The sequence below is a fragment of the Corvus moneduloides genome, chromosome 5 (assembly GCF_009650955.1).
Source record: "Corvus moneduloides isolate bCorMon1 chromosome 5, bCorMon1.pri, whole genome shotgun sequence".
Classification (NCBI taxonomy): Eukaryota; Metazoa; Chordata; class Aves; order Passeriformes; family Corvidae; genus Corvus; species Corvus moneduloides.
In genome coordinates, this window is record NC_045480.1 from 16,033,287 (window position 1) to 16,058,658 (window position 25,372).

At 35.8% G+C, this 25,372-nt stretch overlaps 1 protein-coding gene across 7 annotated transcripts in view; it reads right to left on the reverse strand.

Annotated features, from left to right (window-relative positions):
* LCORL (ligand dependent nuclear receptor corepressor like) overlaps positions 1–25,372 on the reverse strand; it is an 83,222-nt gene that overhangs the window by 16,627 nt on the left and 41,223 nt on the right. For 2 of the 7 annotated variants that reach the window (XM_032107975.1, XM_032107976.1), the window contains 3 exons: positions 24,062–24,316; positions 15,115–15,205; positions 1,024–5,900 (listed from right to left, as the gene is read on the reverse strand). In XM_032107975.1, coding sequence (XP_031963866.1) covers positions 1,024–5,900; positions 15,115–15,205; positions 24,062–24,316 — 5,223 coding nt within the window. Of the gene's footprint in view, positions 1–1,023; positions 5,901–9,421; positions 13,701–15,114; positions 15,206–24,061; positions 24,317–25,372 lie in introns of those variants that run through there. The other 5 variants (XM_032107978.1, XM_032107977.1, XM_032107979.1 and 2 more) reach the window with 5 other exon arrangements.

Below are 25,372 nucleotides of genomic sequence, written 5' to 3' on the forward strand. Positions count from 1 at the left end.
GTTTATTATCAGAGATCTTTTTCTACAATATAGAATACAAAGGAGGACCTAAGATTTTGCTCTGATATTTTGAATAAGGGGTTGGGGTTTTTTTGGGCAATATATCAGATTAGCTAATAAAATATTGCTTTTACAAAGGCAGTCATTTAAATCACATTGCAAAAGTTGTGCTTTACTTGGTGAGGATTTCACACCTTAGTAATTTTGTTGTAATGAGTTGAGACTTCTATTTAAGGAGATCTCTTCACCCAGCAGAAGAAATAATTTCACAAGTGTGCCCTCCTTCTAAGTAATATAATGGCCTTTCTGAGATCACAGTTGTAACACAATGTATTTATAAATACCTATCTTCAAAAAATGATTTAAGACTAGCCTAAAAAGATTCCAAGCCAAAGTATTTAGCATAGTAACTGTATATTGTACTTGTCAAAAATAATTTTGCATTTTAAATTGTTCTGTAAGGATCCAATGTGCAAATCCCTTAGAGTCAGCAGAATTCATTTGGCATGGAATGGATACGAAAATGTGTCTCTGATTGAATAATTTTCAGAAGTACAAAATACTATCTTTTACTGTAAAATTACAAAACTATTACAGATTTGTAACAGAAATCATTCAATGAATTTTTTTTAAACCAGCTATGTGCTAATGCACTGAATTTATGCTTCATTTTATAATTTACCCTTCCTCACAATATGAGAAATTACACAATGAAATGAAGTTCTGTTCCTTTTGAAGTCAATAGCCAGTCGTGACTGACTTCAGAATGCCAGAACTTGACTTCTTGTCTGTCTGAACTACATTAGTTAGCTTATCAGAGCTGGAAGAATGGTGCAAAACATTGTACGCGTTTTAAAATTGCACTTTCTGAATTATTCTGATGTTATGCAATGTTTAATTTCATGACTTTTCTGAAATTAAAATGAGTAACATGCAAAAAAAAAAAAAAAAGTGCTTAGTTGTTTGACTTCTCCAATTCTTTAGGATTTCAATTTTAAGATGAAGGGGGGAATACGAACTTACCTACTTGGTACTTTGGGTAATAAGGTGCCATTTGTCCACTACTGCATGATTGTCTCTTAAGCCTTTTTCTTAAATTTGTATCAGTGGTCTCCCATTGTGGACTTTTTCTTTTGTTTATTCTGCTAAGACCTTCAGAACTACCAGCAGGATTATCGTCCTGGTTTACACCCCTACTTAATTTTCTGCTGTGAAACTGGTCATCCAGCCTTTCAGTCACTTTAGAAGAATTAGATCCTTTAGATGTTTCCATTTCATTTTCTTGTTTCTTTAATGTATTTTGCTTAGTAGAATGGGACCTTAAAAGAGGATGTCTTTTTTCTTCCATATAGGCCTGAGTGCTTTTACTGTCAACAGCTTCAGGAGAATAAATGACATTATTTAACTTAAATGAATTGTGCTGCTCAATATGGTTGATTTTTCTCAGAAATATCCTACAGTCTTTGAAGGTTTTGGCTTTCCAAGTATTTTGAAACAGTTTATCTTGGCTTTGTTCTTTTCTAACATTTTGCTGGCAACAAATTGTTCCATTTGTCTCTGAATGTGACTTAAGTATATTTGCTAAACCAGGATGTGGGTTAAAGTCAGAAGATCCCATCATCTGTTGAACAAATGCATCTCTGGCTTCATTTTCAGTTGGCAAGAGGCTATTCTGAGACTCTACCAAAGCCTGAGTGGGCTGGATTTCTACGGTATTTTTCTCCTGGATCTTGGGTGTTTTATCATGGGTTTCCCCACTTGTACTTTTTAACAATTGGCTTTGGCAAAATAACTGCAGATTTTTCTTTTTTGATTTCCAGCCTCCAGGAGCCTGATTATAGAGCTTTTTTGTTTGTCCCCACCTGTCATGCTGCAACTTCTTAAACTCATTTCTTTTTAATCTGGCTAAAGTGAAATTACTTTTCATGCTTAAGACTGGAGACCTCACCATGTTATGTAATATTTGCAATTTCCCTGCTGGTTTTGAAGGGGAGGATAGTGCAAACTTTTTAAAGTGCTTTCTGAAAGGGCAAGTACTAGGATCAGATTGTTTAGTTTCCATCTTTATCTCTCTAGTACTAACTGCTTCTAAGGGATTGCGAGCATTTGCCTTTCTCACAAGAGAGAGAGACTGTGTTTCTGTAGTTTGCATAAACCAGGTGCAGAGTTCATTCATATTACACTTTTTCTGGAAAAGCATTTTTATAGGTGATGTTTCAAGTTCTACAAGACAGGAGTCTAAAGTGTCTGACATTTCAGTATTACAGTCTTGTTCAATGGGATCCCTTTTATCACATATGCATTTGTCAAACTCACTTCCCCCCACTCTCAACCAGGTATTAGTCATCTGTTCAAATCTATTGTTCAGTTCTTCCAACAAGGTGTCACTTGAAGTGGAAGTAGGCCACCACCTGAGAGAGGGATTTGATGAAAAAATGGGATCCAATGATACTTCATTAATGGGCCCGAATTCACCATCCTTAAGATCCTTTTTAGCATTTCCTGAATTTCTCGGTTCTGAGGTATCTTTGGATGCTGTGCTCTGATTTGACTGTGTAAGTTTCTCCTTGCGCTCTTTAGTTTTTTTCAAATGGAGTTTGTAAGATTTATGTAGTAAGGCACTTCTACAAGTAAATGCACTAGAAGATGCTAATGAACGCAAAAAATGCAGTGAAGGTTTTCTGTCTCTAGCAGAATGTCTCGATGGAATTCCACGTTTTCTTGACACTGTTGTAGTAGCATTGTGTGATCCATCCTCTCTAGAATCTTTCTGCACGTTCTTTACTTGACCCATATTATTGCACAGTTGATTTTTTCTTTCCTGTGCTACGTTTTTTTCTAACACATTCTGCTGTTGTAAAGGAGGCAAACCATTGCTGATGCTCACTTTTCTTTCCTGAGGTGAAAGTCTACTGACAGTCACTGATATGCCGGAAATTTTTACTTTTGCTGGCCTGCCAGGTTTTCGAACAGTGGTTAATGGTTTCTTCATCTGTCGTATAACATTGCTGCAAGGATGTGGTGATGTCAGATTACTCTTGATAGGCCTGACATAGTCATAACCAGAGACCTCCTTTTCAACAGAAGGATTCTGAAAGGCTTTTACCATTTCAGTCAAAGCATTTCCACTTTCTGCATTGTGCCTTGCTTTGCTGGGATCATTGGCAAAATTAGAATCAATGTGTTGTGTGGGCAGAATGCTGATGAGATTTAGATTACCTTCAGAAACGTGTCTCTTAGTTCTTCTTGACCTTCCAAAAACAACTGTCACAGTAATATTTTTGTTGCTGTTAACGTCTTCCATTATTGCTGCATCAGACTTGATGCTTTTACCACCACAGCTAAGTTCAGGTCTAGGTTTCGTGCTTCCACTCAAGTCTACTTTTGGTTTAGGAGGCCGTCCAATAGGTCTCTTAACCTGCTTAACTACTTGAGGACCTATTTTCTTTGGTCTACCAGGTTTTCTTTTGAAAACTGATTCACCGCTACTGTTTGATTTCTCCACAACTTCTTCATTTTTTTTTGAGTCATTTATGTTAACCTGACCAACTGGACAAGAGCTTGTAATTGCTTCTGCATAAACACAGCTTGACTCCTCCTTCACACCCTTTTCACTGTGATCACAACCCTTCACACAGACTGCATGAGAAAGGTCACCTGTGGCCTGTTTGTCTAACAAAGCATTTGTGTGCCCCTGAAACAAACAAAGATCTGTGCTTCCCTTAGAAGATGCAGCTGCAGATGTCAAAGCGTATTTGACTCCTTCACGACTATTAACTTCTGAGACAAACATAAGCTTAATAGGACTAGAGTAGTTTAAGGGAGATGAGATCTCCCCAGTTTCAGATGTTACATGCAAGTCCCCATTACTGGAAGCTGAACCAGTTGAATTAAAGGTCAGAGATTTCAAAAGGCCGTCATTAATTTCTTGATCTATAACTGTTTCTTGTGTGTTTGTTGTGACACAAATTGCTTTGATTTTACTGCTGCTTGGCACATGTGAATGTGGAAGGAAGCTTTGTCCCATGCATTCCATTTCACTCAGAGTGAAAGGTAAGCCCCTTCTAGTAGCTGGGTTCATAACCTGTTCGTAAGCGTTAGCTTTTAATTTTTGGCTTATTTTGTAACTATCCAACAATGAGTTGCTAGTCTTTCTGGCTAAGTTTATTGTATCTTCTAAACGCTCCACAACAACTTGCAGATTTGTGTCTCTCACAATTTTGCTTATATTTATGTCACTGCATCTTTCAGCATGAACATTTTTATTCATTTTCATTTTTTCCAAACTCTTCAAAGACTTTTTTGCACTGGATGACTTTCTAAACATGATATTGTTTGTCACATACACAGAGTACCACCCAGGAGGCACAATGTTACGTTTAGTTCTGCCCAAGATTTCACTACTCTCATCCTTCAGAGAAATCTGACCAGTCTCTTTTAAGGTTGCACAATCTCCTTGTGTATTTGGGAGTTTCGCCTGGCTGGCTGCAATAGCACTGTTTTCTGAAAGAACTAGAAAGCTGGAGCTGGTCTGAAAATTAGCAAGAGGTAGTTTGAAAGACTCTGTTTGGTGTACTGGAAAGCACATTGGTTTGGTTTGGCAATTCACACATGGATTACTTTCAAGATGTTGCAAAGTCTCATCTTCTATCACAGTAAAACTATGTATTTTATTTGGATGCATTTTATCTTTTTTTTTTGTAGATTTCTTTGCATTTCTCTCAGAAACAGACTTTTTTCTTACAAGAGTTTCATCGAGGCTTGCAAGCTCCCTCTTGATTTGCAAAGACTGTCGTCGAATGACTGGTGAATCAGGAGAATTATACGTTGCAAATAAAGTTTCCTGACGCTTGCGAAATCTTGTCTGGATAATTTTATTTTCCACTTGTTTATCATGTTGGCGAAGTAATTCCATAAAGCTGTAATCACTTGCCTTAGCATTATGCAAAAGAGAAGTTATGAAGTCTCCTAATTTGACATCATTTTCTGGTGCCCTGTCACTGCTAGAAAGTTTTACAAGATTTGTTGCTAGATCTGTAGTGTCTATTGATTTCAACTTTTCATTAATGCGGTCCATTAAATCTTGAAAAATGGCAGAATGTTCACCTTTCTCAGAGTTCATATAACCATCATTGCTTTCTTGGTCTGCTGATATCGATGTTCCATCTGAATATTCAATCTCTTTTCCTTTGCATGTTTTACCTTCATACTCAAATTCCCCTTTGCTTCCTTCAGCTGGCAAAAGGGATGGAGGCTGGTTGACAGATATTTCAAGCTTGTTGTTGTCTAAAGTTGGAAAATCCATAAGCATTCCTTCTGACAATTCAAATTCTTTGCTGTGTACAGGTGATAGTGGAGGTGGCGATGGGCTGCGGGATCTGTTTGAATTTTTAACGCTGCTTAAGACGTCACAGTCCTTAGCTGAATATGTACATGCTGCTGCTTTCACAGAATGACTGTTATAATTTTGCAATTGGTCAGCACAATACTTAGGAGAACTACATGCTTTGTTCACCATTGTCTTAATACATCCAATTGCTACAGCTTGGCATGGCAAAGAATGGAAATCTTTAATACAAACAGACAGAGATGGTAAACAAGTGTTTGGCCTTTGATTTTGTAAACTGCACCTTTGTGCCAGCATGTGTCCATTGCAACTGCAAAATGGAACGTGAACATCCTCTTCAGTAAGGGAACTGGGAGTTTCAGAGTGGACCAAATGTGTTTGCTTGCAACTGCAAACTATAGGAACATTTTCATCCTGTATTAGGAATTTTAACATAGCCAAAGTCTGTTGCCAGTGATATGAACAAAAAGACTCCAAAACTTTGTTTAATGTTGATTTTCCTTTTTCCAAATTAGCTGTTTCCTCTGAATTTGCATCAGCTGTTGAGCTTGAACTGAAAATGAAAACAAATCAAAACAAAATATAAATTACAGTAAAACACCACATCTAATGTTTGTTATAATGGTTAAACTCAAGCCTAAAACCCTGAAGTTTACAAAACAGTTCCATTCTAATTGCACTATTCAATCATACTTGCAAGTGTCACTGGCAATGATGTGCATCTTATCAGTGATAGCACTAAACTACCATTAAGAAAAATAATCATGAAGAAGTTAGAGGCAAAAAGAATAATTTGAAATATAGCTTCTTGATCCTAACTGTAATTACAACGTTAACTTTTTGATATTTCAAACTATCTTAACCATCAATGAAGGAAAACATCACCAAGACCAGGTGAGCTTGGTATTACTCCCATTTCACTAACTGAGGCACAGAGAAGGTATGTGACTAAGGTTCAAGGTTATGGCAGAGGAAAGAATGGGTCCATCTCTCCTGAATCCCACTCTTAGATATTTAAATACTCAAGTGTATTGAGCACTCTTCAGGATACACTTAAAGGTATTTCTAAAGACATTCTTATTTCTATATTTATTTTTAAAGAACACTTAACAAGCTAACAGAACATAGAAAAAATAGCCTAGCGCTCTTTGCAGGTAAAATTTTCCCTTTCAGTTTTTAAAAAAATTGTAGTGGTGCATCATGAGCTTTTTATTGCAATATATTAAACACACATGTGTGTGCACACACAGAATCCTTAATTAAACAGAGAGAGATAATCACCACTGGAATAAGTAATTTCCAAGATAAAAGTTTTAATGTCAAATACAGGGTAGACCTACATTTAAAGACTTCTGAGCAGTTGTTCTCAAATGTATTAACTAAAAAAGAAAAAACCTTATAAAATACTACTTTAACTATTTAATCAATTTCTTATAAATTATTAAAACTAATGTCACTACTTACCTAATCAATCATTTATACTGAAAAGTTGAAAATTTTCCACAGTAGAAATTAATACAGGTATTTCTTCAATTAAATACAAAATCCTTACACTGGATAGCAACTATCAACAGATAGTTAACACCTAGTTCAAATGTTTTACTGAAACCAATTGCATGAGCAAAAAATGTTAGAAGAATTCTGTTTTAGAAAAGTATGTATTGTTTAAACATATCACCAAACTCTGAACATGACACTAACTTTTTTTCCCTACTATTATCCCCTGTAATTTTTTTGTATATAGCCTATACTTCGAAAAATTTTCATTTTGATTTGTTTTACAACTGTATTGATCAATGAATGAACTTATTTAAAATTTAATGTGCTGTATTTAAATACAGTTACATATGCATTAATTAAGTCATACCCAAAATTATTAGCATCAATAATAACTTTTAGCTTCAAGTTTGTTACTGGAAGTTATTACACGCAAGTTTGTATTTTTATTGTCCTACATAGATTTTAAAGTTTAGAGCTTAAAACCAGCCAAGTCTACATAATAATTCTTCATGGTTTTTTTCCTTCTCCTGTAATATTCAGTATGAAACGGTATATATTCAAAACAGGTGTCTGGATAATACTAACTCATAAAGGTGTAAGATAATTCTGATGGTATTAGTTGAAGTTGAGATTATGTTTAATAAGTCTTAAAAAGAAAAAAAACCAACCTCTTTGTACTTGCAATCTAAAGCAAAACCCACATTATTCAAGGGAACGTCAGTGTCAGGATTTGACTGTTTTTGAAATGCCACTACACTGAGAAAAGCCTGACTGTTGCAACAACAAATTCAGGAGTCACAAGGTGTCGAAATGTATCACTACACTTGTAAAAAAGAAAACTTATTCTAATAATACAATTAAGGATAAAAGGTAATTGCCCTCCCCGCCACCATGATTTTAATTAATGTTTTGAAAAGCCATTTTAAAAAAAACAAACGCCACTAGGCCTTCATCTTCAATATTTTGTTTGTAAACCAGAGTAAATTTGTTAAGTACTAATTTGCTAAAGACACAGCTTTATGCAGTCTTTTTTTATTTCTAAACAGGTACCTTTCTATCTGTCTAGACTTGCAAGATGTGTCTATAGTTTCACTGGAGAGCTTTAATTGTGGGTGACCTTTATCCTTAACTGCTATTTAAAGTCTATTCACTGGTGGAAGAAACTTCTGGAGCCTTACAACCTTCTCAAAGTGAGCAACCAAAACATCCACAGGCCTCAAAATTATTTTGAATTTGCTATGTGGAGATCGACTTGTTGTATAAAGCAATATTCTGATTATCACAGACACAATGGATATTCTTCTAAAACAATTTCTTTCCTGATTATCTACCCTTGTGTGACGCCTATAATCTGCTTTCCCTTAACGTGAGTTAGTTTCTAAAGCTGATGGACAACTTAACTTCATCTATTCTATTGCAATAGTACCACAGTCCAAATGATCTTCCAAGTTTGTAAAAACACATCGAGCCCTTACTCAGTCACCATTTGGAAGCAGAGCTTACTACACAAACAAATTCAAGCATTAAAGCAACACATTTTCCTTGAAGTGTCTCTCTATAGAGATGTCAATGTATTTAAACAAACTAATTTTTAGTAGCTTTTCAATACAGCTATGGAATTATACTTCAGTTTCCTGTAATACCTTCCTGTATCTCTTGAAATCTGTGTTGTCACACTGTAGAGTTTAGGCTATCCTCAGGATAAAAGGCTTAAACAATGATTTCATAGAAGGAAGACCTATCACTTTGACAAATCGCACACTTCCTCCAAACCACACACAGAAAGACGGCTGGAGAGAGTGGGCAGGAAGCTGAGGGGTTGAGAGGTGAGAGGATCAATATGCACTGCTCCCCTGGTACCTTTTGTGCACAGTATTGCTCAAGAGAAAGGTTAAGCATGGAATGATATTATTTCCCTTCTGGCAGATAGGGGTAGTTAATAAAATGGAGTGGGGATTGACTAGAGTCCAAAAATGGCACAAAAGCAGCAATGTGATAAGGTTAATTACCAGACTTTCAGTGTATTAATTTACATATAAAGAAGTAAAACTTTGCCTCCTCCACAAAAACTATCAGGGAAGAACTCTACCAGAGGACTCCCAAAAGAGGCCCTTCCCTAGAGGTCTATCCTCTGTCATCTCAGTCAGAGAGAAGCTAGATCAATCTAGCAAGATCTTTACAGACTGGGAACAGGAACAGAACTGGAACAGAACAAAGTTTCAAGTACTCATACAAACAGCATGGAATTACTATAGAAATATAAATCTGTCTTATAGAAATGTTTGTTTTCTGACTTTATTAAGTAAATAAGTACCTCAAAAAAAGGTATATACTATTTATAATTTTTAGCTGCAAACTAAAGGGGGTGTTAGAAAATTAATTTTCTGATTTTCTTCTCATTAATGAGTAATTAATCAATTCTGAGAAAAGAAACCATCCTTCCTTAAAGCTACTATTTCTGATAAAATTCTCATAGTAAATTAGTCATTATGAGCTTAATTTGTACAGTTCTTGGTCTTACACCACTGCTAATCAACTTGTGCCTCAGGAATAAGTCAAATAAGTCAGTGTACAGGTTTTTGTTTCTTTCTTTTTTTTTACTGAATGAGCAAATCAATCACACATCAGTGTTGTAAATTTATGTGCAAAAGCATTGAAGTGCTTTACTACAAATTACAACGTAGAAACACGTTAACTAAACAATTAAATTCATACAATCAGATTTAGGAATATAACAACACAAAGAAGAAACAGAATTACAGTACATTTACAACACAAGACAAATACATGGAATTCATTAGAAAATATTGTAATAAATAATTCATGAATTATAGTGCAATTGATTTATGCATAAATATAACTAATTGCCTAAAAATCAGTTGTTAACAAAAATCTGTCAAAAATCAAGGCAGCCACAGAGTTTTACTAAATTACTGCGACAATGGAAATACTGCAATTAAAAAACAAATACAAGTATTTGTACTGTAAACAACTAAAAAAATCAGTCTCACTAAAGTTAATATACAATTTAATATAAAATTGTCATTAGCTACCAGAAATGGTTTAAACAGCTTTACTGAGCAGTAGTTCTAAAAACAGAGGCACTGTTTTTTAATATAAAATACTTGAGAAACATTCAAATAAGTAGAAAGCATGTAGGGCTTGCTTTCGCCTTCATTTAAAATTCTGCTGAAACAGGAATTTTCACAAATTGTCAATTACTAAGTAGTGACTGGTAACTGAATTTATAAAACAGTTCAAAATGTATAATTTAAATGACATTAATGAAATACATAGGGGTTGGGGAAGGAGAATTTACACATTTCCCTGCCTTTCCTTAGTTGTGTAATTAAAGGTTAGCCTAATAATTAGAAACAAATAATTCTGTTCTTTAAACACTTACAGGTTGAATATCATCTATAAACTATCAAAAAATATTTTAATTGCTATTTCTGACCAAAAAATAAATACAAGTACTAAAATGTTGAAAATTAATTATAATATTACATACAAAACTACTGAGTATTGTTAAGTCAATAGTAAAATGATCCCTGATTTTATGAATCCTGTTAAATTTTTGGTCAGGTCATCTTTTAAATGATATAAAAAGACTACTGTCACTTGCCTTCAATATCAAGTTCTGACTCAAACTTTTAACAGTGTCTGAGGAGTAGAAAACATCAGTATGGTACAAATATTAGGCAATGTATTCAAGCCCCAGATTTTTGCAAGTAAAACTGTATAAAGACAGACGTTGAAACTTTTAAGGTTTTTTCAGCTGCATTTTTCAGTGGGGATATACTCACAAATTAATCCTGGCCCTCACAAAATATGGCTTAATTCTTTTAAAATGAACGATGACCCTGACATCTGCTGTTCTGCAAACTCCTTATCAGGTACAGTTCTGCTTAAAATCATAGAATCACAGAATATGCTGAGTTGGAAGGGACCCACCAGGATCACTGGGTCCAACTCCTGGCCCTGCACAGGACACCCCAAGAATCACCATGTGCCTGAGAGATTCATTCTGTAATATGCAAGTAAACCTTAATGACTGAAGAAGATTCAGTATAGATCTGAGAGACCAAAGAACTGAGATACCGGTTGTGCAGTTTCAAAGGATTATTCTGTTCTAAAGTGGAAGTTGTCATTTTTTAGTAGTGTTAATAGATATGGGCTAGATTTTGCCATCAGTATTGCAGTATGCTCTCCACTGAATTTAATGGCAAGTTTATCTATAAATAAAATTACCTGATGTGGCCCATACATATCTAATGTCCCATTTAATTTCTATAGTTAACCCATACACATGCAAATTTAAGTGGGGGAAAAAAATGTGTGCATGTGCACCGCGTGTATAAAAATTGGAGAAAGTATTTTTCTATGCCAAATTAGATACATACAGAAAAAAATACATGTTAAGAAGAAAAGGGCATTGATGTTCAGTAGTGAATGTATGAAGCAAGCCCCCATTCATATGTAGACATACACTTTTGATATTACATAAAAAAATTAAGTGTGATAAAAAGTCCAATGTAGATACTTTGAAATTCATGTAAAAACTGCAATATGAAGGTAATTGGTCTCCCTTAAATTCTGTTAAAAGTTATGTGTTTAAAATGAACTGCCTAACTTCTAACTACCAAATTTATAAAGAATTTATATTATTGAAAGTTCAAAACAGCTTCACTGTTTCATATTTGTATTTCTATCAAGACCCTGAACTGCAAATTTGGTTATTAGCAAGATGATAATGTAACTTGGTATTCATTTTGATAAACTGAAAATGTTTTGAAATGTCACAGCAGCAAATACATTACAGTTACAGTGAGGTTTTTCAACAGGAGTGTGACACAATCCTTAAATAAATTTTAAGTAGTCATAACATCAACTAACCAGCACATTTAAACAAAAAAACAAACAAACCCAAACCATTCTCAAGCTCATTCTGTGCACATTATGAACATGCTCTGTTGCATTCCAACTTTCTTTTTAAACCTTACAAGTTACCTTAATTGTTAAACTAAAAAGGAAAATTATGTTAAAGTTTCAATTATTTTATGCTCTTAGTATTCCATCTTATTTCATATTTAATAATTCTATAACTACAGTAATTTCTCAGATTTCATAAGTGTACACTTTGTAAACACCAATTTCTTTCTAAACCAACAACAAAATTTTCTTAAAATGATAAAAAAATGCAGTTTATGCCTGCTAAACACACATTTTTGTAATGAAATGCTTTTCTTACTTGTATTGGATATTTAAATAATGAACTTTTTTTCTTTCACAGAATGTACTATAACCTACTAATACTTCACAAATCCACTTCCTTTTAAGGAACTAGCTTTTTTTTTTTTTTTTTAATCCCTTGCTGTGTATAATCTGAGTTACTTACAATTTATTGCAAGTATTCTGTGAACTATAGAAATCTGCTAACCCTTGGTTGTGTACTTCCATAATAAGATGGATAATTGAATGGGTAAAGTGGTTCTTCACCAATTAAAAATTATGCTTCACATGACAAATACTTGTTTTCCCAAAACATCTTTATGCTAGTGACTACTAAATAAAACCTGAATCTTTTCACCTATTTATACAAGGATTATATTAAATACACACTATCAGAATTAAGTGAGCAACTCTGTAATTCTGTCCACAGTGAAAACCCTGAATAAAACTATTTTTCAAAAGGCATGTATGTGGTTTTTGAACTGTATAATTTCATGTCTTCTGTCAGAGTGAGCATATGTATTTCTCACATAGTGTGTGTATACAGACATACATACACACACACAAAACAATTCTCTAACAATTATTCTACACAGGCTTGCTACTATTTTTGCAGCTGCCAGTCCCTGAATCTGTCATATTAAATAAGCCAGTATCTGGTAATCGGAGTTTCTTCTTCGGTGGAGTCTTCAATGTTCCAGATCTTTCTTTTACTTTATATTCTAAAGTGCTGTGAGGTACCCCATAAATTCCTTGTGCTTTGGAAACACTCATTTTCCCACTCATTACCATTGCAATTGCTTCTTCCATTATTTCGTGGTCATACTGCCGATAGCGGCCACGTTTTTTCCTTGGTTGCTTATTATCTTTACGATCCAAACTATCTTCTGTATTTTCTGAGGTTCCATCTACTGTCCCATTCTTAGCATTAAGACACAAAGGAGAGAGGTCCCCATGCAGAAAGTAGGAGTCAACACTTGAGTGAGTTACAGGTCCAGAACATTCAATTTTGTTCTGTTTAGGGAGGATATTTTTCAATTTTTGAAGAGCTGATCCTTCTAAGACTGAGGACGTTTTAGAAACGTGGTACATAACATCCAGAAGACCAGCAGTATCAGACTGTGGTTTGGACACAGAACTTATTCTTAGCTGAGGAATTTTTAATTGTACAGTAGGACTTGAAGTTTCATACTGTAGATTTTCACTTTTTTCTTTAAACTGAGTGACCATTCTCTGTAGAGTTAACTGGTGGAGGTAACTGGAAGCTGTTGGGAATTTTAATTCTGAGGTTTCAAGTAGACTGAGTTTACTTTTTTCTGTGCGCTCTGCTTGAGCTCTTGCCCACAAGGCTACTTTTTGTAGGACTGCACAAGTTTCTTTACTGTCTTTAAATGAATAACTATCATTGAAATCTCGAGTTTTATTTTTAAAAGGTGCAGGCTTTCCTGCTGGTAAGGCTTCTAAGTGGAGAAGTAAAGTTTTTTGAGGTATGCCATAAAGTATGCCTGCTTTATTTATGTCCAGTGCTCCAGACTGAATGTCTTTCAAAGCTTTTGAGAGCAAACCATCTGCAAACTCAGCACTTCTTTCCACATAGTCCTCTCTGTTTCTGTGTAGTCTCCTGGATGGATGGAATGAAACGATGGTAAACTGATGTATGAGAGACTCTCACACAGCTATGGAAGGGAAGGGTCCACTCCTTTATTATACTCCTTGCTTCGGTAACATCACTGCTTCTGATACTTTTTAGCCTTTGAGATGTGGTAGTTAAATGATTATCCTAGCAAAATGTTACAGTTCTGGTAGGACAGTGTGTCAAAAATCATACCGTGGCTTCTACAGCAGCCCTTCCAAGAACTTTATATCCTAGCTCAGTATTTGGTAATAGTCTCATGTGCTTGCTATATTCCCTTGTTCACATGCTTGCAGAGCAACACTGTTATAATTTTAATTATACAATTAACGTTCCATTAAATACCCAAATCCTGAAGGAGTTTTTGTTAGTAGAAACGTGACGTTACCGCTAAACAAGTAATAAAAGAGTCAACCCCCTTATAGAAAAATTTGCAGCAATAAGTACATAACTACACACAAACATCCCAGACTTACACAAAACTAGGCTTTCTACAACAAGAAGATAAAGTGCTGTAGTTAACAATCAAGTCCATTTTTCGCAAAATAAGACACAATTTTAAAAACTTCTACTCACTATTTACAGCTCACTAATTACAAAGCCATTCATTTTCAAACTTTTTCATATCAGCAAATTAATAAAATGCACTTTTGTATCATTCAACAAATGCTGCTACTGTAGTCCTATTTGTAATAAGTTATTTGTAAGACGTACAGGTGACAAAAAGGGTCCTGCTATGGCTAGTGGATGGGAGGATGCCAAGATCATAAAATCCAACAAAACAATGCAATTCACTAATTCTGTGGTAGCTTTCAGCAGATGCAATAACATTTTCCTTGCTGAATAAAGAAATTTAACCATTTGCCACCACACACCATAGTCAGAACCATGATGCAAGTATAAGTATGATGATTAAGAGCTCTCTCTCACACGCTTGCTCTCTCTCTATTAAGGAATATTATAGATAATAGTAATTTAATTTGTTCATGTTAGTTGAAGAAGATTTTACATCTAATTATTAACATGGTCATTTTTGTCCAAAATTGAAGTTTCCTAAATAAATTCTAAAAGAATTATTTGCATTTTCTTCTACTAGTCTCTTACTTTTAATGTGTTATGTAATCAATTTTCATGTAATTTTTAGTAACATGAACTAAAGTTTGGTGATTGTTCTGATAACTTTTCTTTAAACAGAAAAAAAAAGGAAAAAGACAAATGAAACATATGATATATACATAGACACACACTTATGAGTGACAAAAATTCTTTTGAAAGCAAAATAGGAACCACATGTGTGTGCCAGTATATACAGGTATGTTATGAACATAAAACCTGGCCAGAGAAGAGAAGAGAAACCTGGATTGCCTTTTTGATAAGCCAAAGAGTCCTAAACGTTGCTTACCCAGACACTGAGTTTTCAGAACACAATGGATCATATTTTGGTTCTTCCAACCTTGCGCTTTTCTTTGTAGAGAGATCTAGCACTCCATCCCCTGCAAAGAACGAGTAGTGATGATAACAGTGGTTTTAAGGAAGATCTCAGAGATTTTGTCAGCAAATGGTTTTTCACCTATGGCACAATTTTCAAATAGCTACTTTATCTTGTAAAATTTCTGACACCTTATTCCATTAACAGTATCAGCCATCAGCAAATTATTTTGTATATTTGATTTGTAACCAAACTTTTTTAAAATTGAGGGGGAAAAAAAAAGGTAAGCCATTCAGAAATAATAAAATTTAAAAGAACCCGTATTAAACAAACATGACTGCTTTCCTAAAAATCACATATGTATCTATATTGCACTGTTTACTTTCAAGGCAACCAAAAGACTGCACTTGATATTATTATTATACTATAATAATAATAAATAAAATAATGTATAATTATTATTCATATTTACATACTGTAAACATCTGATGCTGAAGTTGAACTTGACATAACTAAATCCTAGGCTTACAGGATAATGCAAGTTAATAAGAATCTCAGGAGGCCTCCAGACCAACCTCCTGCTCAGAGCAGGGTCAGCAATGACACCAGACCAGGTTACTGGATGAGCAGGTACCAGTAACTGGGTAACTTCCCAGTAACCAGTAACTTCCCTGTAACTGGGAAAAGAGCTTGAGCCCAATATAGAGTTCAAACACTTAACTATAGGTATTTCTCCAGCTGCCTCCACATACATGCAATAATGAAATTAGAAAAATGAAAGACCTAAACTGGGGTGGAAGTCCACTCTGTTAAATCACTGGTAAACACTAAATTCAAGATTTATACTTTGCTGTTAAAGTCTATGAGTATTGAAACAGAACAAGACACTTTTTAAAAATTAGTATTTAAAAACATTAGCAGTGGAAATATTCCTTTTAAAATTTTTTTCTTAAAAAAAAAAAAAAAAAAAGACATTTAAATTTTAATTAAATACCCTAAATATAATTAATTTCATACCTTTCTTCCTTGGTTTTCTGTTTCAAACTTGGGCTGTTTTGTATGCCTGAGCTCTGCGAATTCAATTTTGAGTTTCAACATGTAGCTCAACATTCAACTCTATAATTACCCTTATACTACCCCTTATTGCATTTACAGTGTCATTTTCATGTTACTGCCTATTATTTCTAAAACATCAATCAATTGCATATATTTTCCCACAGCCTCAGATGCAGACAATGAAGCACTGGTTGAAGGATCCAAATGCCAATAGTCAAATAAGAAAATTGTTTTGGTAGCCCTCCTTTATACCAATAATGCAAAGAAATAGAGTTCTGTGTAATAATCAAATCCAGATATTTGTTTTGGACTGCTTTTTGACTGTTCTTCCACAACTATTTTGTACTATTTGAAGGAGGTTAAAGAGAGAAAAAGTAACATCGTAACTCAGCATTAGGGGACAAATATATATATATGCCACTTGTCAAAAAAGTGGCTCCTTTTCACTGAATACATTCCTTTTAAAGTCTTTCTTACGAAAGTTAAAAGAAGGAGTAATGCTAATCAACCTTCCTGATGCATTGATATTACAGAAGAAAAAGCCAATCAAAAACACTACAGAAACATTCCACATGTACTTTTTGGCCTACTCAGGAATACCCAAGCTCAACCCAAAGCCCCCGAGTTCTGTGCAATAGACATTTCATCTGTTGCGTTCTGTCAGTCAAAGTACATCTCCCTTTCTTGAGTGCTTTTGTGTCCCTTTCACAACTGTTTCTCTATCTTCAGTCGATACTCTTAGGCATTATGACAAAAATTTTAGAAGGCATCACTGGAGAAAAAACTACTTCAAAGCTGACAACTTATCAAGCAATAAAGAGCTAATTGTCTCTCCAACAATTAAAAAGAAAAAAAAAAAAGACAAAGCTAGCTGGATTTTTAGGAAAAGAAAAAGCCCCAACACACAAGCAAAATCCAAATGTAAGATTCCATAATGAAAATAATTTTCATTCCCAACCTTTCAGAATTGGCTTTGACAACACAAGACTAGTAATCAGTCGAAAAATGACTAAAAAAGACCACAGTAACGAAAATTCAGGTTCCTGAAACAAAAAAATAGATACATTTTGGGCCTCTCAAGGGTAAGCGGCACTGAAGTAATTTGAGGTTCAAGACAGTTGGTTCTCCCAACACAGCAAACACAAATTCATTAAGTACATGACAGCTCCCTGAAGACAATGCTTCACGGGAAGGTGATACTCAGTAAAAAGAATCATGCAAGCAATTTGATATGCATAAAAAATACCAGATAAAGCCACTGCACTACAGACTTTTATTTAGGAATTTCACTTGAATTAAAAAAAAAAAAAGCAAACCAACCAACCAAAAAAAAAAAAACCAAACCAAACAAAAACAAAACAAACCCCTAACCCTCACAAAAATCCACCTCGAACTGATAGGAAAATGAGAGTATTTGCTGTAAAGCTCTAAGACATAGTGAAACCCTACCTTATGAAATGAATGTATGTATATATACACAGTACAGTCGAGATGTTCACTTTGGTACATTAGGTACAGGACCAAAATCTTCGCAAAGAAGCATCCTACAGGTGGACTATGAATCCTGGAAGCTTGCTACTTGCAAGGTAGAAGTAGTCTTCTCTAAGCTGAGCCAGAACTTTCTATTATTTCTTACAAATCAGCCAAAACAGGTATTACAGCAAGAATTCCGGACAGGAACTGAATTACATCAGGAACAGAAAAAACACTCTGTAAGGTGGTTTTAATAAAAGATATGAAATTACTTCCACTCTTCAGGTGAAGCCATGACTACTAAGAAGTGCATCTTCATAAACAATAGTATATAACACTGGATAATATAGAAAAACATATTAGATGTTTTTCAGGGTTGCTACTCATTGTCTTCTAATGCAGCTATTTCTATGCAAATTAAATTATTCTGATCTTCAGAGAAATGGCTGAACCTCTGGCCTTTGCTTCTCAGTACAAGATCATCAGGTGCAGCAGTACCAAGACTAAACTAAGTGTGATCAAAGTTCATCTTCAAAATAATCAGGACCACAATCACTTGAAACTCCTCCAGACTAATGATGTTATGGAAACAGGAAGGGGAAGAGAAAGAAGCAGAGACCAGGTCAGCCTTGAATTCCTACAATTGGTATTTCTACACTGATTTCTAAACTTCTGAGTTTTTTCTGGGTTTCAGGAAACCTCTCATTAGCTGTTATGAACCATCTTACTAGATCAGATAACCTACTCTACTCAGTCCTCAGCCTCCAGGCAGGGGAAGCCCTCCAGTCCTAGTGTGGAAAAGCACATCAGCCTGGCTGCTACCTGCAGCTCTTTGCTCTCCTAGTACCTGCTATCATTGGCTTAGGGATCTCAGAGATTTATCCCTGCCTACTCTAGCCTTGGTTTCTGGCCTTGGTTTTGTTAGCTCTGAACTTGTCTAAGGTCCTTTGTGAACCCAGTGACCCATGACCTCCCATCACAGCAGTTCCAGATGTTTAAAAACTGTTGAACAAAACCTGCCCATTACCTGTTTCTTCCTCTGAGAATTTTCAGCAAGCCCTACCAACTTCTAATATAGTGAGATTTAGTAAATAACTCCCCCTTTACCTTATCCATCCACAGGATAAGGGGTTTTGTAGCAAGAAAACAACAGTCTTGTCTTCAGTACTTTTCCAGACAGTGACCTGCCTTCTGCTATTTTCTGTGCTGCTGAACACAGAAACAGTTTTCAGGAAACTGTCAGTAAGAACATCAAAGCCTTTTATTAATTCTTAACTACCACTTTGAGTAGCCCCTTTCGACTTGAAGTGCTATTTTGTAACATGAAAAAATGCCAGATGAAAAGTATATGGCCATATATTGGGCGATCATGGCACAGTCCTGGCAGTATGTGTGAGGACTGGCCAGGGACTGCCCTGTGCCGGACACAGATGGCTGGCTCCCACAGCCCCACTGCAGGACACAGCCACTTGGGTAGAAACTCTGGAAAACTGTATTTAAGAGAGGGGAAAAAGTGCCAGATGGACAGAGAAAATGGGAACAAAAAGAATGAGAAAATGGCAGAGGTAAGCCCAATGGCAGAGAGAAACCATTAGGTACAGACTGTGGACAGCTCACACCCAATTCCCTTGCACTACAGGGGTGGTGGTGGTGGTCACCAGGGAACCTGGAGTGAATCTGAGCCTGGGAAAGGAGGGAAGAAAGGCAGGGTTTTAATGAGTCTTTTTGTTTTCACTACCTGAATTAATAATGAAATATTTATATTAATAAGCAATAATTTGCATTATTTGTTCCAAGCAAAGTCTGTTCAGCCCATGATGGCAAGTGGTGGTACGCAACAACCATGGCCTTATCTCAACTCATAAGCTCTCCTTTCTGTTCTTCTCATTTTCTCCCCTGTGCCATCATGAGAGAAGTAAGCAAGCAAGCATCTGACAAGCGGCTTGGCTGTGACCCACCATGGCAGCCAGGGAAGAAAAACACCTACTCCCCTCAAAAATGTAGCTTTTTAGGGTGACTTTCTCATTCAAAAGTATTAAACTGTTTCTTGAACATATTTACAGCTCATATAATTTACCTTTGAGAACAAAGCAGGCATATCTTCAAAATGCATAGTATTTTCACCAATACATGTAGTAAAAACAGGATCTTAAGGAAAAGAAGTTTATCTTCAGTAAAGTTTGGAATTCTTTCAATATACTGCCAGCTATGTTTTTGATGTCTTCCAGTCTATGATGGCTCAATGAAACACGGGAATTAGGAAAATTTGCTTGCGTATTTTCACTGTGCTTACACACTATCATTGGTTCCAGAAGATCCATAAACAGCTTGTGCAGCTTGTGCAGCTAAACCAGCAAATTATATATTTGTACTGCTTCTACTTCTGACTCTTAGAGTCACTTTGCTTAGAAGCTTGAGGGCTATCAATTCTCCCATATCTACCAAGGGAAAGAAGCCTCTGCATCAAAGTTAGCTGCTGCTAGGAACATTCCTGAAAGAGCTCAGCACCATGACTGCGCAAGGAAATAAGTTGCTGCAGGATATTCCAAGACTGTTCCTTACTCACCGTTTCATTTTGCAAGGATGCTGCTTTTTCAATAACTTAGTCTGGAGGAAAAGCAATATTGCAAAAGCACACAGTAACACCCCACTTTTGTTAGTTGCAGTACATGGAAAAGAGGTTTTGTTTCACTATACAGAGTATTCCTTTTCAAGTCCTGGACAGTCTTAAGAGTTACATGGATTAGAAAAAGGAGCAGGATACAGGTATTTTTGGAGACAGCTGCTGCTAACTGACTGACAGTGAAATGATTGCCTGATTACCAGCAAAGTACACAGGAATTAAAGCACCTTGCTAAATTACCACACTTCCACAGAAATGCAGAGGAAAGTAGAGCATGCTCTGGGACTCCACTACCAGTCAGGTGTCAGCTGGACACACCTGGATGCCAGTGCTTAAACACTCATAGTACTAAATGCTTCAGTACCAGAGGTGCAGAGGGTTGACCTTGGCCAGTAGCTAGACCCCCAACTCAGCCCCTCTACCACTCCCCATCCCCAGTGGGGGGGGCAGGAAGAAATAAGATGAAGATCAGCAAGATAAATACAGGGAAATTACTTGCCAAATACTATTACAGGCAAAACAGACTTGGGGAAAATTCATTTATTGCAATTTACAACAGATTTGGATAAGGAGAAAAAGATAAAAATTAAAGTGCTTCCCCACCCCTATCTTTTCCCAGGCCCTCCTCTATTTTCCCCCATCCCCAGATGGCATAGGAAAGAAAGTCAGTACAATTCTTCTCTCCAGCTCCTTCTTGACAGGCCACATATCCTTCAGGAAACACCCAGATGCTCCTCTGAGGGATCTTCCACAGGCTGCAATGTGAATGAGTATCTGCTCCATAAGCTGCAGTGGGAACACATGCTCCACCAGGATCCTCTCCATGTGCTCCACGGAAATGCCCTGGAGTCTGGAGCACCTCTATCCTCCCCTCTCCCTCACCTAGTTCACTGTGCTGTTTCTCACTCCTCTGCCTGTCCAGCATTTTTGCACTTTCTTAAACATGCTTTCACAGCAGCACCACGAACCCAACTCATGTGCTCCACCTCAGCCTGGTGTGGGTCTGTGGCAGAGCCGGCTGTGCCTCGCACAGGGAAGCCACAACAGTTTCTCACAGATGCCACCCTACAGCCCTCCGCAGCTACTAAAACCTTGCCATGTAAGCCCAAAAATCAGATGTATCAGGTCTGGAAGCGTCAGACCTCAGGATTTTTTGGCTTCAGAGATGGCCTCCAGATACTGGACTAAAGTAAGAAGCTTTCCTTAATGGAGGAACTTCAGTGGCAGAGTATCTTTTCAGTGCTGAGCTAGCACTTAGCTTGGATCTGCTCAGTGCAAAAACAATTGCTTCTAGTGATCTGGAAAATAAAGTTTACTCCTTCCTCTCAAGCCCAAGAATCACTGCCACACAGGACCAAGACTGTCTGTTTTACTATTTAGATCATTCATTTCTAAGACTACTACTGTAAATACAAAGCAGCTCCCTAAGCAGAAAGTGAACCTAAAGAATTTATACTTAGATCATTATCTGCTTAATAGGATTTAAATTAAAAGATTTCAACTTTGAGGATCCATCAAAGCAATGTACAAATTTGAACTTCCTCCTCTATTACTGCCACTTCATTTGGAAATTGTAACAGGAGCTACAAATAGCAAATACTAAAGAGAGTTGCATGACATTCGAAAACATGAGAATGAAACCATGGTACAGCTTTTACGAGCCTCCAGACCAAAGAAGTATACTATGTTAGACAGAGAATTATATATTTCAAAAAATGATCCAATTAAAAAACCTTCATAATTCCCTACTGTAAGCATATGACACTTCATTATAACCAAGATTTCTTCAGGAAAAGTACAGGTGCAATAATAATAATACATAGTCCCTGACAAAAGCTAACTGAAATAACTTTTTCATGAATCTTTGCACATAGAACACAACGCAAATAAAAAGAGCAGCCTGACATTTTTCATCTTGAACTTACTTGCTTGTGTTGCCATCACTACAGTGAAAAGCTGAAATAGCTCAAAATTAACACATTCATGGAAAACAGAAAGCACAATACCATTTCCCTGGTAGGTAAGATGTTCAAGCTACCTTTCTCCAACTACAGTCTTATTATTTCACTATTTCTTCTCATTTCGGCATCTCTTAATTTCACAGCAAGACTACTACCTTTAACATCTAAAAAGCACTCCAGCAAACATGACAGTCTAAGTTCTGAGACTCTGCAGTGTCTTACATAGTTTAATGTGTAACTTGTATACTGTGTGTGCTGAGCAACTATTTTAGACTTAGGTGTTTCACTGAAGGTGCACAATTCTAAACTTGTTCTTTAGCCTTACTGTAAGAAAAAATCCAATGATATGAAAAGATGATTTAAATAACTCAATTTCTTTATATTTTAGATTTTTCTTAGACAAAAGATGAATGGATTTTCAGATAAGGGTGGCAGCATAACATTCTTCCTGTCCCTGCCCACCTTCTGCCTTCCCTTTTATTTCTCAAAGATTTTTTTGCGGCTCAGCAATGACCAGAACCTGCCTTTGGTGACTTTGCTCCCTCATGAACATATAAGACTAGTTATTTATAATCAGCTGTTGAAGTAAGCAACAAGCTATAGTGCTGATATCATGAAAGAAATTTTTATTGCCCTTGCCAAAGAAATGTGCTTCAACCTGACCAATTATAAACCTCTAAAATCTGTAACTGATCCATAGCAAAATTACATCCAAGTACAATGTGTGTTTTCTCAGGATTTAAACACAAAGTGTTTACTAAAGCCTGGTATGAACTAATTTCCAGTGACCATACAGAATAAAAGCAGGAATTCCAGTATTTCTTAATGCTTTTGCTGTCAAAAAGAAAGGATGCATGAAATTTAACTTAGAATAGATATATTTAGCATGAGAAATCCATCAGAGCTCCCTGTCCCCAAGGATATCCAATTAAAAACTGCATCATTAGGTACACACATACCGAATCTGCTCTCATTCTGACAATGTATATTAAGATAAACAAACAAACAAAAACCCTGAACAAAACCAAAAAAACTTAGTTCTGGCTACTTTCAACTTTTTTAGTATGGTACATGACATACATGTCAACTTTTCCCTTTGGTCTGCAGTATTACAGGATTAACACGGACCCTGGTATCTGTAAAAGACAAAAGCTGCTTTTGCCACTGCTTTCAGCTGCACATGACAGCCACAACCCTTCCCAAAAACTGCTGCTAATCCAAATCTAGTTCAAAGTCCAAAATGCTCTTGTGATTATAGTGTTATCAGTTTTGGATAGCAATATTCCTTGAGGCAAAGCAATTATTTCCTTTTCATAAATGATAGTGAGACAGATTATTTTTCTAAGTTTACTCTGTTAAGAAAGCGGCACTGATCTATAATGATTAAGGTATGAAGTATGGAAGTTTCCTCCCACATTAATCTTCTTTTCCAATCATTCCTACCAGCCTGTATTTAAAGAATCGAAGTGTTCAAGAGCTGACACAGACTGAGAGACATTTGCTCTCTAAAATCCTAGTCTCTTTTTCTCTTTTCTCAGGCTTCTTGACAGCCATTTCTGCAACAGAATTTTGAACCACTGTGACCTGTGACAGCACAGGTGAGAGGGCTTAGATTCAGTATTCCAAAGCTGAGAAATTTCAGTGCCACTTATTTAACACAGGCACTCAGAAATTAGAATACTTATCTTCTAATACACAATACGAAAAATGTTTCTATTTGACATGGACATTTGTTTTTTAAGGGAATAAGATACCATGAAGTAAATAAATGACAGCAAAACACAGATTATCAGATACAGAAATTTACCTTGCTGAGTATTCTGTTCTTGAGTTCGATTCACAGTGAGGTCTAGAGGGCTATCCTGTTCTTCCTGAAGGGAGTTTTCCGTTTGGTTCATTTGGATACTTTTACACATCAGACTTGGTTCAAATGATGAACCATTTCTGTTCTCTTGAATTTTGCTACTTTTTGAAATGTACTCAATCGCAAACTGACGGATCATTTTTTTCATTAATTCCTGAGCAACTAGGGGAATGTTAGGATCACAGTTCTGAGGAAGATCTGGAAATAAAAAACACAGGCAACAGATACATTAAGAACCAAACATAATTACTTTTCTTATTATAAGTATTTCCTATAAGCACACAAATGAGTTAAATAAGTACATCTGTAATGAACATATTAATTCGGATGTCTAACAAGTTTCTTTAATGAGCATTCCTAACTGGAGGTCACTTGGAAGAACATGTTTAGCACAGACTGTTAATTTTTACGTTACTCGTCTATCATAGCATGCAAGTGTATGCATTACTTCCGGGAGTCAGATTCTGTATTGTTGGCAAATAAGTTGACTTTTCATTTACAAACTGTTCATTTTCAGTTCTGAAAATAAAGAATTTTGAATACAAACCAAAAAAGTAAAATAAGACACGGATTAATACAGAAAGAAGTTACTTTCAGAGAACAACCATAAGAATAGTTTTAAAGTGTAGTTCTATAGATTAGTCCTCTTCAGAACATATAACAATTGGACTTCTGAGGAATTGATCTTAAAAAGGAAAAAAAGAAAAAAGAGATGTGTTCCACTCTCAGACTATAATCCCCATTGCAGGTTCAGGATTGAAATGTCAAAACCAATATGATGCTACTTGAAATGTCCCATACAAGCAATTGAATACAAACAAAGTTTTAAACTTTTACTGTAAAATCTTACAGGATTTTCAGGACATTTTCAAAGTGCTAGCAATGAAAACACTTGGGAGAAAAGCTTTATTTCCTATTCTAAACTGAGTGTATCCTATTATTTGCTTGTGCATGTAACATTTCAATGGACAGAAGTATTTCATTTTAGAAACAAACAAAAAAGGACCAAACATGATACATATGACTTTATTTTAATGTTATTTATCAGCTAGAAAAAAGCTAAACTTATTAACAAGCAAAACAAACTACAATTGTGAATCACCAAAAAGAAACCTAATAGAAGCAACAGAAAAAACAAAATGTAAGTGTAACTTAGCATAAATAACAATGTAATTAAGAAACTCACAGTAAACTGTGCTGTTGCATTGATGACTGCAACACACCACAAGACAAGCACAATTGACCATACTCAGA